Source organism: Aulostomus chinensis, chromosome 3 (assembly GCF_037954235.1).
Source record: "Aulostomus chinensis isolate RoL2024-O1b breed Wild chromosome 3, RoL_Achi_v1.0, whole genome shotgun sequence".
NCBI classification, from domain to species: Eukaryota; Metazoa; Chordata; class Actinopteri; order Syngnathiformes; family Aulostomidae; genus Aulostomus; species Aulostomus chinensis.
This window is the reverse complement of record NC_141322.1, coordinates 28,617,723-28,632,052: the sequence shown is the minus strand read 5'-3', so window position 1 is coordinate 28,632,052 and position 14,330 is coordinate 28,617,723. Positions and strand designations below refer to the sequence as shown.

Genomic DNA, 14,330 nt, shown 5'->3' with positions numbered 1-14,330 from the left:
AATCACATGTCAGAGAGATGATGGTGCTGACGTTGGTTCAATTAGCAAATAAAAACGCTCCACAATGACTTTGTTGTGACTCTTTTATCGTCTGTGTGTGTGTGTGTGTGTGTGTGTATGTGTGTGTGTGTGTGGGGGGGTTATAAAAGGTCTGGAGGTCGAACCTGAAGTCAGTTTAGTGTCTGAACGTCAGAGCAGCTGCTGTCACCTACAGGGACGATGTAAGTATCATCACCTCTCTTGAAAGCTAGAACTTTGTTTCTTTTCTTCTTTTTTAAAAGTTTGTGGTTTAATTACACTTTTTTTTTTTTTTTTTATCCCCCCCATCGCGTTCCGGTTTCACGGCGTTCCGTTTCCTCTGCCAGGATCCGAACCGGCTGTCAGGTGCGATGGTTTCATGTAATCATCCGTGCGTTCCGCGACTCTTCCAAGCAACAAAATGACCAAACTGTCAAGATGGGAAAGTGTCAGCAAAAGTTCGCGTGATGCTTTTTTTGTTTGTTTTTTTGCTACTGGAACAAGAATAATTTGGTTTAAAAAAAAATCAATTAAGAAACGCATTTAATGTTTGTCAGATATTGAAATGTTGTAAAAGGGCGATGAAGAAACAGAGATCTGAGTAGTTCGGCACCTGCTGTCGCTCAGACTGGCATTCGGGGGAACGGCGGTGGTGAGGATTTCTCCTGTTTTCTGATGTTTTTAGAGAAGAGCTCATCCCTGAAAAGATGAAATTATCGGCAGCGTTGTGAAAAGCACCAATTCCATGCAGTTACCTGCCACCTCATGACAACTACGAACCTGTGGTACTTTCAGGAACCACACAAGGAGACTCGACCTGGATGAAGAGGTTCCTCCATCAGGGAGGAATCAGGATCTTCCTGGAACCGGCGACACATTTGAAGATTTATTTTTTTTTTAGTCGTATTTATTCATTCATTTTTTGTTGTTGTTTTTTTTCCAAGATGTCGGTTACTGATGGTGAAGGTCATCCTGGCCGCTTCCGTTTGTTTTTCCTCCACTTTGCCTCAGAGGTTAATCGGTTTTCTTGGCTCTGAGCCCCTCGCGATTCCACGGACGGCGGAGAAGTTCTGCAGCTTCAGATGTCTGCTGGAAATGAGGATGAACCGCGGTCGCTAGCATCCACTTCAGAGTGGATGCTAAAAAAAAAAAAAAAAAAAAGAGTCTTTATTCAGACTCAGACGGAGAGAAAAAAAACAAAAAAACTCAAGCCCTGAAAGGAGAGAGACCGAGTCTCAGGTCCTTCCACGAAAACAACACACAGACTTGCTGAACCTCCATCAAACTGGAAATTATTAAGTGAGGATTTACGGCAAATATTCAAGTTCCTCATTTGCTAAAAAAAAAAAAAAAAAAAAAGAACAACAAAACGGTGAAGCTCTGTTTCAAATCTCCTCCTTGTGGAGTGAAACCCACAAACCTGTCAGGTTCTCACGCGTTAACTCAGGAGCCACGCAGCAGTGCTCTGAGCCCCCTTTGTTAAAAACCGACCTAGGAGCACAACCTCAGTCCTGGCAAACAAGAACCAAACAGAAAAGGCACATACAGTACCCCCCCCCCCCCCAGAAAACCCCTTCACACCCTTCTCAACCCCCCCAACCTACCCCCCAAAGTGCATTCTTAGCTGTCCAACCCGGTTCTCCCTCCCACCCCCTCTAGGTGAGGGAGTAGCGCCTTCCAAATCCTCTCAAAGACGTTAAGTTTGTCTTCGGAGCAGGTCTGCCTCTGCTGAGCTACGCTCCTCACGCCAAGGAGGGGTCAGAGAGGACGTCCCGTGTGGCTGCGCTCGTGAGTGGCGTAGCCTTGGATGTTCCTGACGTGTAGCCTGTCTGGCATTAATGGAACGGGCATTGGCGTTTTCCAGACTTTCCTCCCCAAATGTCGTCAGGTATCTGGGCACCCAGTCCACGCTCTGACTTTATTTGGTTACCTGGCTGCTCAGTGGCCTGCAGCCCATCATGCAGCTGTGGTCATACATGTTCTGTCCCTGCGTGCAGCCCCCATCTCGTCTATCCGCCTCCATCTTTCCAAACTCTGGAAGCTGCTTCCTGAAAGAATCTCTAATTTGAGGGCACCTACAGAAACGGCTACTGGGTCGCTCGTAAAGACAAGAAAAACAAAACCTCCATGGAGGTCCCCTGCGTTAAGAATCCCCAGCCCCTTCCAGACGTCAAAGCCCCGTCAGTGAGGGAGGGTGCAAAGGAGGAGTTTGATGCCACGGGAAGGAGATGAGATGCTGGCCTACGCACAGCACCAGTCCAGTCTGGCCAGCAGCCTTCCCTCTGCATCTCTCCATGTCTCGCCAATCTGTTTGTCTTACCCAGACATAAAACCGAAAATTTGGTAGTGCACCCCCCCATTCTACACCTGCACAGGTGGTCCCTCTTGATCCCATGTGACCTGTAGAGAACCATGGAGTCCAGCCTCTTGAAAAGGGCCTTGTTGAGCGATACCAGAACATTCTGAAGGGAGACACTAAAGTTGTGGCAGGAACGCCATTTTGATGGCGTTTACTCAGAAACCGGTGGTGTCTCCCTAAACTGAATATTAGGCTGGAGCTTCCCAATCGATGGACTGAAGTAAACCTGGAGTAGAGAGGGGTGTGTCCTGGGAGTTCCTCTTCCCAGGTCAGTGAAAGCTTCCCTCTCGACTCCGATGATGAAGTCCTGGATTGGACTTTATGTTTGGTGTATTGGGATGATTAAATCCACACGTTTCCAATCTGGAAGAAAAAGGCATCCATCTTCCTCACAGTTTGCAAAACTTTGCTCTTTATTTTAAGTGAGTTTGTGGCGGAACTCACGTCACAAAAAAAAAAAACGAGACCGAGCGACATTTCATTCTTGTCTGACCCCCTCATGTCGCTGCTTTTGCTCCAGAGGATGCAGACCCCCCTCAGACCAGCGCGGTGGATCGCTGTCATGCTCCTCGTTGTCGTGACAACCGGCCAGTGTCAACAGAACGAGAGGTGAGACAGCCGCTTCCCTTCCTCCTCTCTTCTTGAAAACGTCATGGGAAGAAAGAACCTTTCCCCGAGTTCCCTGGAGTTTCACTTTGTGTTTCTTTTATATCGTTAAACATTTACATATTCAGTGCTTTAAAAAACGAAAATGTTGATGTCTCTTAAAAGCTAAAAACTACTGGTTGAGGTGAGAAAACACCGTCTGAGGTCAAAGTTGTGAGGTACTCGGATACCCGTCACCGTGTGTGTGTGTGTGTGTGTGTGTTTCCAACACGGTGAAGCCCCCGTCCACAAAACCAGGTCCAGGTCTCCCGTTGAGACCAAATCTCATCCAGCCCCTCTGAGATGAACCTGAATGTGATTTCTGATCAAAACAGTGTCGTGTAATCGCTCCAACATCCGTCCGGTTCTGAAGTGACGTGTGCTGAAGTGTACCGTGGTTCTGTCTGACGCTCCTGCGTGTCTCCCACCAGTCGGCGAGCAGTGAGTGAACACCAGCTGATGCACGACCGCAGCCGGAACATCCAGAGTCTCAAGAGGCTCATCTGGCTGTCCAGCGCCATCGAGGGGCTTCACACCGCCCAGACGCGCGCCACTGCCTTCAACCCCTCTAAGGTCATCAACCTGGCCCTGAACCCGGCGCTGGTCCCTGCTGCTGAGGGGCCCCAGCCCGTCCAAGTGCAGAGACTCCTGAGGGAATTCTTTCATCCTTACCTGACACAGCTGCCGGAGCAAGAGCCCTAACTACCCACACACGACCTCCAAACACGGAGCGAAAAAAAAAAAAAAACAGGATGAAAAAGATCGCCCCCTTCAGTGGAAACTGTCTCACGTATCAGATTGAAGTTTTACTTGCTGTTTGAAGGTAGTTTTCCTGTCTAAATGTACAATCACATGACCTCTCCTCCCGCAGAACAAGCGGGAAAGACCAGAAAATTTAAAAAAAAAAAAAACCTTCTCAAACTTGAAGAAGATTCACCGTTTGTTTCCTGCTAAATGCAACACGAAAGCATGACTAAACCCTCATGAATATGCAACGATGCAAACAGCGACATCCGGATGTCAGAACATCAGTGCGTCCACCTCACACGTGACGTCCACGTCGTTATTTGTGCTTAGTGGGTTTGTGATATTAGAGCTGAGACTATCAAATACACGTTGCCATGAAGTGAAAAAAATATATATATATATATATAGTAGAAGTAATGGATGACATGTACATACATATATATGTATGTACATGTCATCCATTACTTCTACTACTACCCTCCATTACTACATTATCAAAGATGGAGAGGAAATCAATCATGTGAACAATTTCTTTAGATATTCCAGAGCGGACCGAGCCCATGCATGACTTTACAAATCTGATGAAAGATGAGGCTGACATAACATGCAAACGTGAATGATATCGTATCAGGTTTATTCATAATCACTTCACGTCACAACACACGCACACACACGCACACACGCACACACACACAATTTATCTTGTGAGACCATTCAATCGAGTTACATTCATCGAGATCAGCCTCACTCAGCCTGTTAAACCTAATCCAAAACCTCACCTTAACATTTTAATTCAAATCTTAATAAGTTAATTAAAAAATGTTTCTTTTAAACTGCACTTTGCCCTCACGTTCATGAGTCTGTCAAGCAGATTCACTTTTAGCTGTGTGCGCTCCATTCCCGTTAACTTTGATCCCACGTTTGTTTTAGATAGTTACATTTTAAACATTAATATTTGATTGGGGGTTTTTGTGTGTGTGTGTGTTTGTACTTTTACCCTCTGTATGTCTTTTGGATGTGGTTTTCACTTCAGCCATAAAAGGTTTCTACCACAACCTCCTTCCTTTTTTTGTTATTAAATACTTAATAAAATATAAAAACAACTACAAAACGAAATAAAACTAAATAGATAGGAATAAATATAGGAATAGCAATAAAACTAACTGAACCGAACTCCTCACGGCACCTCTTTGCCTGCGTGACCGGCATGAGGGAGAAATACCCCACGCAACCTGGACACAACGCGAGACTTCCGCGATGGCTAACGTCAACTAGCTCGGTGTCAGGCACAGTGACTGACACTGATCGCGGTGAACCATTTCCAGCTGCAAACGTCCGTCTACAAGTTCAAGTCATAGAGGGGAAACATCACACCAGCAGCACCCAGAGGGCTCCTGTCTGTCGGTGTGAAGCGCCTTCGCCCCCCCCCCCCCTCGGACTCTCGCTCCCTCTCCGCGGCTCTCGTCCTTTTATCGTCCAGGTCTGTCGGCGTTACACACCCGTGAGTCCAGCAGCTGCTAGCCGTATCGGGGCTAGCTAGTCAAGCTAGCTCCAGCTCTCCACAGTCATCACGGAAGAAGTGGACTGCATCACGGTCGTGTGTAATAAATACCGTCCACAGTCCACAGACGTGACGTTTTACACGTGTGTTACAACAATGAAGCGATTACGAATCGACAGCCGGTGTGTAAGGTAAAGGTTAACTTAAAACGCCCGACCTGTCATGGTCCCACCGTGGCTGTTTGCGTTACCGTAAGCCTAGCTGATGCTAATAAACAACTCTGCTAACGGCTAGCATGCTAGGCAGTGTGAGGTAAGGTTGTTTGCGGATGCTTGTCAGTCGCTCATGTCTCGCCGACAGCGTTGAGGACTGTTAACCTGGCCCCGGCAGACGTTCTCACCACCGCGAGGTGCGCCGGCTAACCAGAGTTGAGTCGAGCTTCATCAAACATCAGGGCCAGGTCTGCTAGCGGCTGCAGGGCGAAGTCTGACTGGTCGTTGCATCCGGGTTGGGTGGTCGTGTTCCTCATGTGTGCCTGTGGGAGGTCATTGACTCCTCCATCCTCCTGCACAGGTGCTTTTATTATTAGCATCTGACCTTCGCTAATGCATCTCCAGACTTTCCTGATCCACTATTTGCTTTAATCCTATTTGTATCGTGCAGTTTAGACTCGGTGCTCCTCTCAGTTGTTCGGCTGCGCATTTTTTTGACTGACTAGTTTTGTACTGAACGGTTACTTCCTTTGAGGGAAACCTGAAGTGTTCACCTCCACTGGAAAGGTTGTGTGTACTTGTTGTTTACGTGTGTCAGCAGAATTGCGCCTAAACTACTCAGCAGGTTTCCATTGCAGGAGGGTTGCTTGGGTTTATTGTTGTGGTAAACTGCATTATTTTTTAATTATCAGGAAAGACAGGTGCCTATTAGTAGTCGATCGGTGCCCAGTACCGATAGAGTTCCCATCCTGTCACTGGACGCAGATTAGATGAGCCAGAGATCATTAATAAAATTCTGACGTTCCACGTGGTTGACCAGTGAATCAAATCAATGGTAAAGGGCTGTCTATTGACGTCTGCAGCATTTTTATTTTGTGAGTCTGGATCTTTTGCTCAGTCACGTTGCTGTGTGGTCGGGTTTATTTATTTAGTTATTTTTAATAGCCATTCCGAGACAAATTGAACTGAATTTATAGCCAATATCCATGCTTATAAAAATCCCCAGATTTAGTGTACAGTATTAAAAACGCAGACCACTACAAATTCACTTATGGACTTCTTATAATATAATAGAGTAATACTGACCTAAAATATATCGTTTGTGTTCATTTACGTTCACCAGCACAGAGCTGCGGAGCAAACCAGCAGCAGACAGACGTGACGTCGCTCTGATCGTCAGCGCTGTACCCGTGCAGTGATATGTTGCTTTCCCTTCGCTGTCTTCCAGCTACGTCCAGCCCCACTGTGGATCTTTAGCCCCTGAGGCGGGACAGTGGCAGAGGCAGAGCCATTGGGGACCAGACCAGCAGCCAGCAGGGCTCCATGAGCACGACAGGGCAGCAGCAAGGGGGGGGCCTGCGTTCTCGTCGAGGCCTTGTCCGGGACAAGGACCCTGGGCAGGGCATGGGCATGGAGGCGACCTGCTGGCTGGCCCCTGGAGTGCTGCGCAGGCTGATTGAATTGCCCTCACCCCCCCTTTCCAGACACCAGCTGAAGAGACTGGAGGAGCACAGGTAACTCTCCATTCTTGCTCTCCTGGCAGAGGCCGGCAGCAGCAAAAATGGGCAGGCGGGCATTTTCACAGCTCCCTTGTTTAGTCTGGTTGAGTGGACCGGCGTGTTGTTCCTCTTGGCTCGGTTTATTATGTCAGGTGTGAAACCAGCTGGACCGAGACCTGGTTGAGGATGTGGTCTTTGGAATGGTACTTGGGTGGTGTTCATGATGGTCATACAAACATGATCAGACCCAACAATCAAGGGAACTCTTCAAGTTAGAGTTAAACGGCTTCTGAGAGCATGAACTGTAGTCGCGTAGAAGTAGAACCAGTCCAGAATGCAGGACCTCCTTCCTGTCGTCTCTGTCTTGACAGTTTAGTGCCGTGTTTTGTTTTTTTTAGTTGTTGTTTACATTTTTCCCGTACAAATCTAGAGACAACAACCATGTTTTAACTGTTGTTTTACCTCAGTAGGGCTGCAGCTGTTTTCTCCCCTGAGTCACGTGCAGGTTTTTCTACGTTACTCTCAGAGTAAAGTCCCAGATCCCCCCATCGTTTTTCAGGGATCGTCCATCAACAGGCGCCATCCGCAGACATCTTTCCCTGCACGGCCATCAGATCATTTATGACCCAGAAAAGAATCAAATCCTCATGTCAGCAGTTAAAATGGGCCGATGGGCTTTTTTCTTTTCTTTTTTTTCCCTTTGAAAAATTCTTTAAAAAATTACTAGTTTTTTGTTTCAAAATAATTTTCTGTTCATCATTTAACTCTCCAGCCATTACAGCTGTAAACCTTCATTTCTTACCACAGTTTTTATGTCAGTGACGGTTTCTGTTGCAGCCGTTGGGGTCGATTGGTGCAGAAACTGTGGCGTCCTCAGCTTGTTAGCACACAGTAAAAAACAGAGGCAGGGCTCTAGAATTCATGATAAAAAAAGAATAATTGTTTAGGCTTTAAGTTCATGAATAGTTGCAGTGTATCCATTGTTGCTTAGCCCAAGTGAGGATTAGGTTGCGAGGTCAGTCTTGTTATTTCTGCCTCCTCACCTGGCCTCTGCGCCCCCTGCAGGTACAGCAGTGCTGGACGCTCCCTGCTGGAGCCTCTGATGCAGCGTTACTGGGAGTGGTTGGTGGGACGAGTGCCCTCCTGGATCGCCCCCAACCTCATCACCATCATAGGCCTGGCCACCAATGTCTTCACCACCCTTGTGCTTGTCTACTATTGCCCAACCGCCACTGAGCAGGTCAGTCACCCCCCCTGAGGCGCTGTTACACTGAGCAGCGTGAAACACCCCAGCCACTGCTGTGATATTTGGCCTGCTGCTGCACCACCACTGGCGCTGAAAGGGTTCCTGTGTTTGAGCGGGAAAAATGAGAAAACTCTCCAGGTGGAAAAATACGAGACGAATGCCGTTTATTTTCTGTTTCAACGACAGAGGGTTCCCATGAAAACCGGTGACCCTCATGTCCACTTAGACCTTATCTGGAGGTTTTATTTGAGCAAACCAAATGCACCAGAGCACAAAGCAAGATGATAGAATGATGGAATTCCGTCTGGTAAAGGTTGCTTATCTTACCGAGTCGCTACTCAGTCTCGTGACTCCTCCTCCCTGTGAATGTGCCGTCTCAGGCTCCTCTCTGGGCGTACCTGCTGTGCGCTGTGGGTCTGTTTGTCTACCAGTCGTTGGATGCCATCGACGGAAAGCAGGCCAGAAGAACCAATAGCAGCTCTCCGCTGGGCGAGCTGTTTGACCACGGCTGCGACTCCCTCTCCACGGGTCAGTTAGCCTCCTGCCAGATGCTGTTTCACTGTGTCGCAGCACATGTGAAGCTCTGCGTTCTCATGCTTGTCTCCGCAGTGTTTGTGGTGCTGGGAACCAGTATAGCAGTGCAGATGGGCACCAACCCAGACTGGATGTTCTTCTGCTGCTTCGCCGGGATGTTCATGTTCTACTGCGCCCACTGGCAGACATACGTGTCAGGCACGCTGCGCTTCGGCATGTGAGTCCGTTTAAGCTGCTTCTGTCTTGTTTTGGTTGTTTGAAAATTGCCAGAAACATATCTGGGTTTCATACTGATCCCAGACCAGATGCATACTTCATATCTCACGTGGCCTGACATAAAGTGTTTTTCGTTGATCAGAATGAGGTGGCGAGGGCTTGTCAGGCCGTGTGATAGTGTTGCCAGTGTGTGGTGGGTCTTTGGTGGGAGGCTGCCTGCTGCTTCGATTCGCGTTGGTGCAGCAGTTTGATGAAGTCATTGCTGATAAAAACAAACTGTCATCCCAAGTGTGATCACATTCTGTTGTGTCCTCGTGATGCCCTTATGCAGGGGGGGGGGGGGGGGGCAGTAATGTGAAGGACTCGTGTCTGTTGATGGCAGCAGTAACCTGAGCCTGACCTTCTGCCAGTCTCCTGTCTCTGTGACCCTCGGCTGGGTGAGAGGGATTCTCGTGCTGCCGACGATCTTCTTGGCTTTTCTGAGACTTTTCTGGTGGTTGTGCTACTTTGCGGCGGTACGTGTGCTTTTGGAGGAATGTACGTGCTTCTGTTTCATACAGCACAACAGCGTTTCTCTCAGTTTTACTCAACGTTGATGTGCTGCCAGTTCGCCACTCGTTGATGCAGCTGAGGGAGGAAGTAGTTTTGTTTCATGTCGGGTTTGTTAACACAATGTGGATCTCGTTGCTCGTGCAAAAATGGCGCACGAGTAGTCCCTTATAGCTACGCTTGATCCGTCTGTTTTCATTGAGTCGGTGTTCGTTATATTTACAGTTGTCGGGAAGCTGTGAAAGTGTCTCACGCCACCAGCGCGTCCGACAGTAGTAAATGTGAATGTAGATTTGACCCAGCAGGGGGACTGATGCTCGCTGCCACCGTGGCTCCCTGCTCGTGGAACATGACGGTAAACCTCCTGGCTGTTCTGTTGACTGCATGGCTCACCACTGTCTCCTTCCACAATGACCTCTGACCTCCACGGAGCCACATTGGCTGGCTGACCTCACTTGCGTTCGGCTTGACGGTGCATTCAGTAAAACGTGGCGTTTTAGTACCAAGGGAGAGAAGAAAACTCAGAATTGCCATCTTTTTTTCTTATTATTCTAAGCTGACGTGAGCTTCGGGACAAAGAACATGGATCTTTAAAGTTAGAGCGTTGAAGGCAAAGACTCCGACACACATGCGTGACCGTGCTCATGTGAATGACCTGAAACACCTGACCACGGTTCCACGTTGTTCCAGTGCAGCTGGAATTCTGCCATGAACCAGAAAAGGCCGTGAAGAGCAAGACAGCCGGCTAAAATCAGCTTCACTGTGGTTCTAGAAGGAAGAAAATGCTTCACTGTCTTTGTGAGGTCTCAAGAATACGATATGATAAATGGCTGAGATGACAAGACACTTTTAAAAAAAATAAAGGAATAAGTCAAGATTTAGGGAAACAGTGGGCGTTTCTCCAACAGGCCCCGATCCTCTCGCCTTTCACCCCATGTGAAGTGGCTCTTGCGGCCACCGGAGGGCGCTCCACATGAAATGGCAAGGTGTAAAAGCCTTGGGACACTCTTGCCACTTTCTCGTGGAAACAGGAAAAAGGCTGTCACCGAGGTTGCATCAAGCCTGTTCAGCAGGATTTTTTGTTTTTTCTTTTCTGCTGTGACGTGTTTTCATGGTTTGCTGCTGGCCTGATGAAGGCTGTTCGACTGCCGCTGTGACTGCAGAACATTCCCGGAACAAAGAGCTCAGTCAGAGCTGGAGTCCAAGTCAAGAGCTCATAGGGACAGCGTGATCGTCCTGAAGTTTACCTCCACCACCACACTTCCCACGATGAAGGCACCATGAAATCACCTTTTCTCTATTTTCAATTAACCATCACTCAGAGGGTCAGTCGGGGCTCCCATCTTGATTGCGGATCCGTTTTCTTAGCTTCTACTCATGCCGGAGCTCTGCTGCATGGCTGTGGTGAGAAGACCCAACACGCCTGTGTCTGCTCTGCTCCAGGATCAACAGGACGTGAACCGACAGCCCCCGCAAGCTTCCGTCTGGCGCCACGGTACATACGTGAATGAAGGTGCCGCCGATAAATGAAGCCATCTTCCATCTTCCTTGTCCACAGTCTAATTCTGATTTGGAAATCTAGAGGGATGAGAATCGCCCTAAAAATGTAATCTGTACCGGGTTGATGGAGTCGTCTTTGACGTAAACTCACTGTTGTCCGTTGCCATCGCGCTTCTTAATGCGGCAGACACCCGTGAGAGCACACACGGGACAGGGCGCGCGGACGGGACGCTTGAGGTCTGCTGAGGTCTGCATGCCGGTCAGGACGTGTTGTCGCAGCTCGTCTGTCAGCCACTGTCTCTAGAACTCCTTTATCAACGTGTTGTAACCGTTGTGTTTCACCGTTACGGCTCCATGGTGTGTCACGCCAGCCTTCTCGATGATGTCACTGTGCTGCTGTATATTTGTACTCCTGGGACGTTTCTTACACCCACAGTCAGTTTTTCCAGCTTTGCCATCAGTTTGTTCTGATCGTGAATCCTGGTGTTTGCGTTTTCGCTGGAGTTCTGTGTTGTAAAAGGGAATTAAAAACCTTTTAGCTGATTTCATTGGTGTTGTTTAGCGTCTGATGATGGTGAGGATTTTTTGAACTGAAGTATTTATGGTCCTGTTTTGATATCGTTACTACAAAAATACCGTGAAGTAGTCAAAAGTGCAGTAGTGTTACTGATTGCATCTTCAGTTGAAGGTGTCGGGTGCAGAGGGGGGACCAGCCTTGGTCTCCATGTCCTTTGGTGCGTTGTGGAAGAAGGCTGGAGGACTGTGTGTGTGTGTGTGTGTGTGTGTGTGTGTGTGTGTGGTGGTAGACGTCATTAATCCTCACTGTGAACTCTGCTTTTCTCCTCCCACTCAGCATCGATGTGACTGAGGTGCAAATCTTCATAATCATCATGTATTTGCTGGCCGCCGTGGGAGGATCTGCTTTTTGGCAGTCACTGGTAATTCTGATCTGTTCTAATTCCTGCAGATTAAAATTAGGAGAGACTGATTTCATGATTTGGCCTTTGTCGATGTGTCTATGAACAATTTATAAAGCTGCTTCAACGTTGTGTTTGTGATAGTGTAGTGTAGTGAGCAGTGGGGATGCACCCGCTGGTTGGCGGCGTGTCCCTGTGGGCTGGTCGTCGCCGGCGTCTGATGCTCATGTGTTGGTGTTGAAGGTTGAATCACTGTTTCATTCAAAGGTGAAAAGAATTCTGTGTGTAATGAATAAAAACTCATTTCCCGTTTTATATTTGGGAACAAAAAGCACAAAAGAAAAAAAAAATCTAATGGCAACAACAAAAACAACAACAAAAACAACAACAAAAACAAGCCCAAGCCTCAACCAACAGTGGCGTCAGCGACCGGCCAGATGTTTGTTTAACATCAGGGAGGGTGTGGTTCACAGCGGGTGCGTCTCTCATCAGCGCAGACATAAAGACTCTGGTACTGGACACCTCAGCTCGTCCCTGTTTTTCATCGTGTTGTAATGTCTCCATTCCCAGATTCCGATCCTAAATATCCAGATGAAGATGGTTCCCGCCATTTGCACTTTTTTAGGAGCCATCTTCTCCTGCACCAACTACTTCAGAGTTATTTTTACGGGCGGCGTGGGTAAAAACGGATCCACAATAGCAGTAAGTGTGCAAACCTGTTGTTCTTGTCATCAACTTTGTTTACTTTCATTTATTCATTTGTGCTGCGACTTCCTCGTGAGAGCAGCTGAAGAAGACGGGAGGATTTGTCGGCCTTTGCTGATCAGAGATTGAATGTTTGTTCTGTTTGTGAAGGTCCGTGTCCACCGGGTGGGTGTTTCCACCGCCAGCACCCGCAGCTTCATTTGTAGGGTTCTACTGACATTGACCGCGTGTGTGTGTGTGTGTGTGTGTGTGTGTGTCCTCAGGGAACCAGCGTCCTCTCTCCAGTCTTACATATTGGTTCCGTTATAGTGTTGGCCATGATGATTTACAAAAAGTCTGCTGTCCAGCTGTTCGAGAAGCACCCGTGTCTTTATATCCTGGCGTTTGGCTTCGTCTCGGCCAAAATCACCAATAAATTAGTTGTAAGTCAAATATTATTCAACCAGACTTCAACCGCCTGTGATGGTGAGCGTTGTTTTCCTATCCAATGTCAGCACAGCGATGGTGGACTCTCTGAAGAGCATCGTGTGATTGGTGCGTTTGTCCACAGGTCGCTCACATGACGAAGAGCGAGATGCATCTCCACGATTTAGCCTTCCTGGGACCAGGACTACTGTTCCTGAATCAGTATTTCAATAGTTTTATTGACGAATACTTGGTGCTGTGGATTGCGTTGGTAAGTTCTCGTCTATGCGTCCTTTTTTTTCAATGAGTATTTATGAACTGATTTATGAAAATAGAATGTTGTTCAAACTCAGTATGAAGAAAACAAAATCATTGCTGCGCTGAAGCGCCGCGTCAGCATTGTGAGACCCGTCCCATTTTGCTTTCATGGCGGTGGCACGGAAACGTCCTGCTTCCCTGCTCGGAAGGTGACTGTGCTTCTCTCTGTCTCTCCTGCAGGTCATTTCCTTCTTTGACTTGGTGCGTTACTGTGTCAGTGTTTGCAACCAGATTGCCTGCCATCTTCACATTTTCGTTTTCAAAATCAAGCCTTGTTCAGTCCTCAGCTCAGCTCCTCACTGAGGAAACGTCGGCCATTACTGACTCCCCTCCCCCCCTCTTCGTCGCACTCATCTTTTTTTCTTCCCTGTTTTCCACAAAGAGGCGCAGGGGAGGACGTGGTGTAAAGTATGTGCTTCTGCCAACTGAATGTGAGGACAAATAATGTAAAGATACTGGAGTATTACTGTTCTCGTTTCTCTGAATTTGCACCACTTTCATCTTCTGCCCGGTAACAAGAATTCTCCCTCTGACAAACTGGTGGTTACAAGTAGTTGAGGAGAGTTGCAGGTGCTACTCGGTATGTAAAAGAAGACAAACTGAAACTTAAGTGTGTTTTAACAGATTATGTTCAAGAAAATTTATAGGAAATGAATCAAAGTCTTTGCTTTTCATGATTATAATTTTTGTAAAATTTGCATAACTTTACCTTTTTGCTATTGTAAATACCAAACTGTTACAGTGTCTGTGCTTCTCTTTTAAGTTAAAAGCTTCTGCTTTGACACATTTATAAACTTTTCTTTGTGTATACGACTGCAAAACAGCTTCATTTCCTGCACATTTCACACAAAAAAAAGAAAGAAAAAAAGTGCAACTATTTTTAATCAGCAAATTGTGGTTTGGGAGCCGACATCTCAGATTTCTGGATTCTCACTCTGAATGTTCCTCGTTACATTTCT

General features: G+C 47.4%; 2 protein-coding genes across 4 annotated transcripts in view; both read left to right on the top strand.

The window, feature by feature from the left end:
• Positions 1-153: 153 nt before the first annotated feature.
• pth4 (parathyroid hormone 4) lies at positions 154-4,158 on the top strand. The gene is made up of 3 exons (XM_086200883.1): positions 154-221; positions 2,898-2,986; positions 3,454-4,158. Exons 2-3 carry the CDS (start codon positions 2,901-2,903, stop codon positions 3,722-3,724), a joined length of 357 nt encoding a protein of 118 aa, XP_086057009.1. The 5' UTR covers positions 154-221; positions 2,898-2,900; the 3' UTR covers positions 3,725-4,158.
• Positions 4,159-5,016: 858 nt separating this feature from the next.
• The window catches only part of cept1b (choline/ethanolamine phosphotransferase 1b), an 11,352-nt gene continuing 2,038 nt past the window's right edge, over positions 5,017-14,330 (top strand). The window contains exons 1-10 of one of the 3 annotated variants that reach the window (XM_086200151.1): positions 5,017-5,249; positions 6,711-6,996; positions 8,047-8,221; positions 8,608-8,755; positions 8,837-8,978; positions 11,880-11,964; positions 12,514-12,645; positions 12,912-13,070; positions 13,199-13,324; positions 13,552-14,330. The exon at positions 13,552-14,330 is cut by the window's right edge and continues 2,038 nt beyond it. In XM_086200151.1, coding sequence (XP_086056277.1) covers positions 6,806-6,996; positions 8,047-8,221; positions 8,608-8,755; positions 8,837-8,978; positions 11,880-11,964; positions 12,514-12,645; positions 12,912-13,070; positions 13,199-13,324; positions 13,552-13,674 — 1,281 coding nt within the window. In that variant the 5' untranslated portion in view covers positions 5,017-5,249; positions 6,711-6,805 and the 3' untranslated portion in view covers positions 13,675-14,330. The other 2 variants (XM_086200152.1, XM_086200153.1) reach the window with 2 other exon arrangements.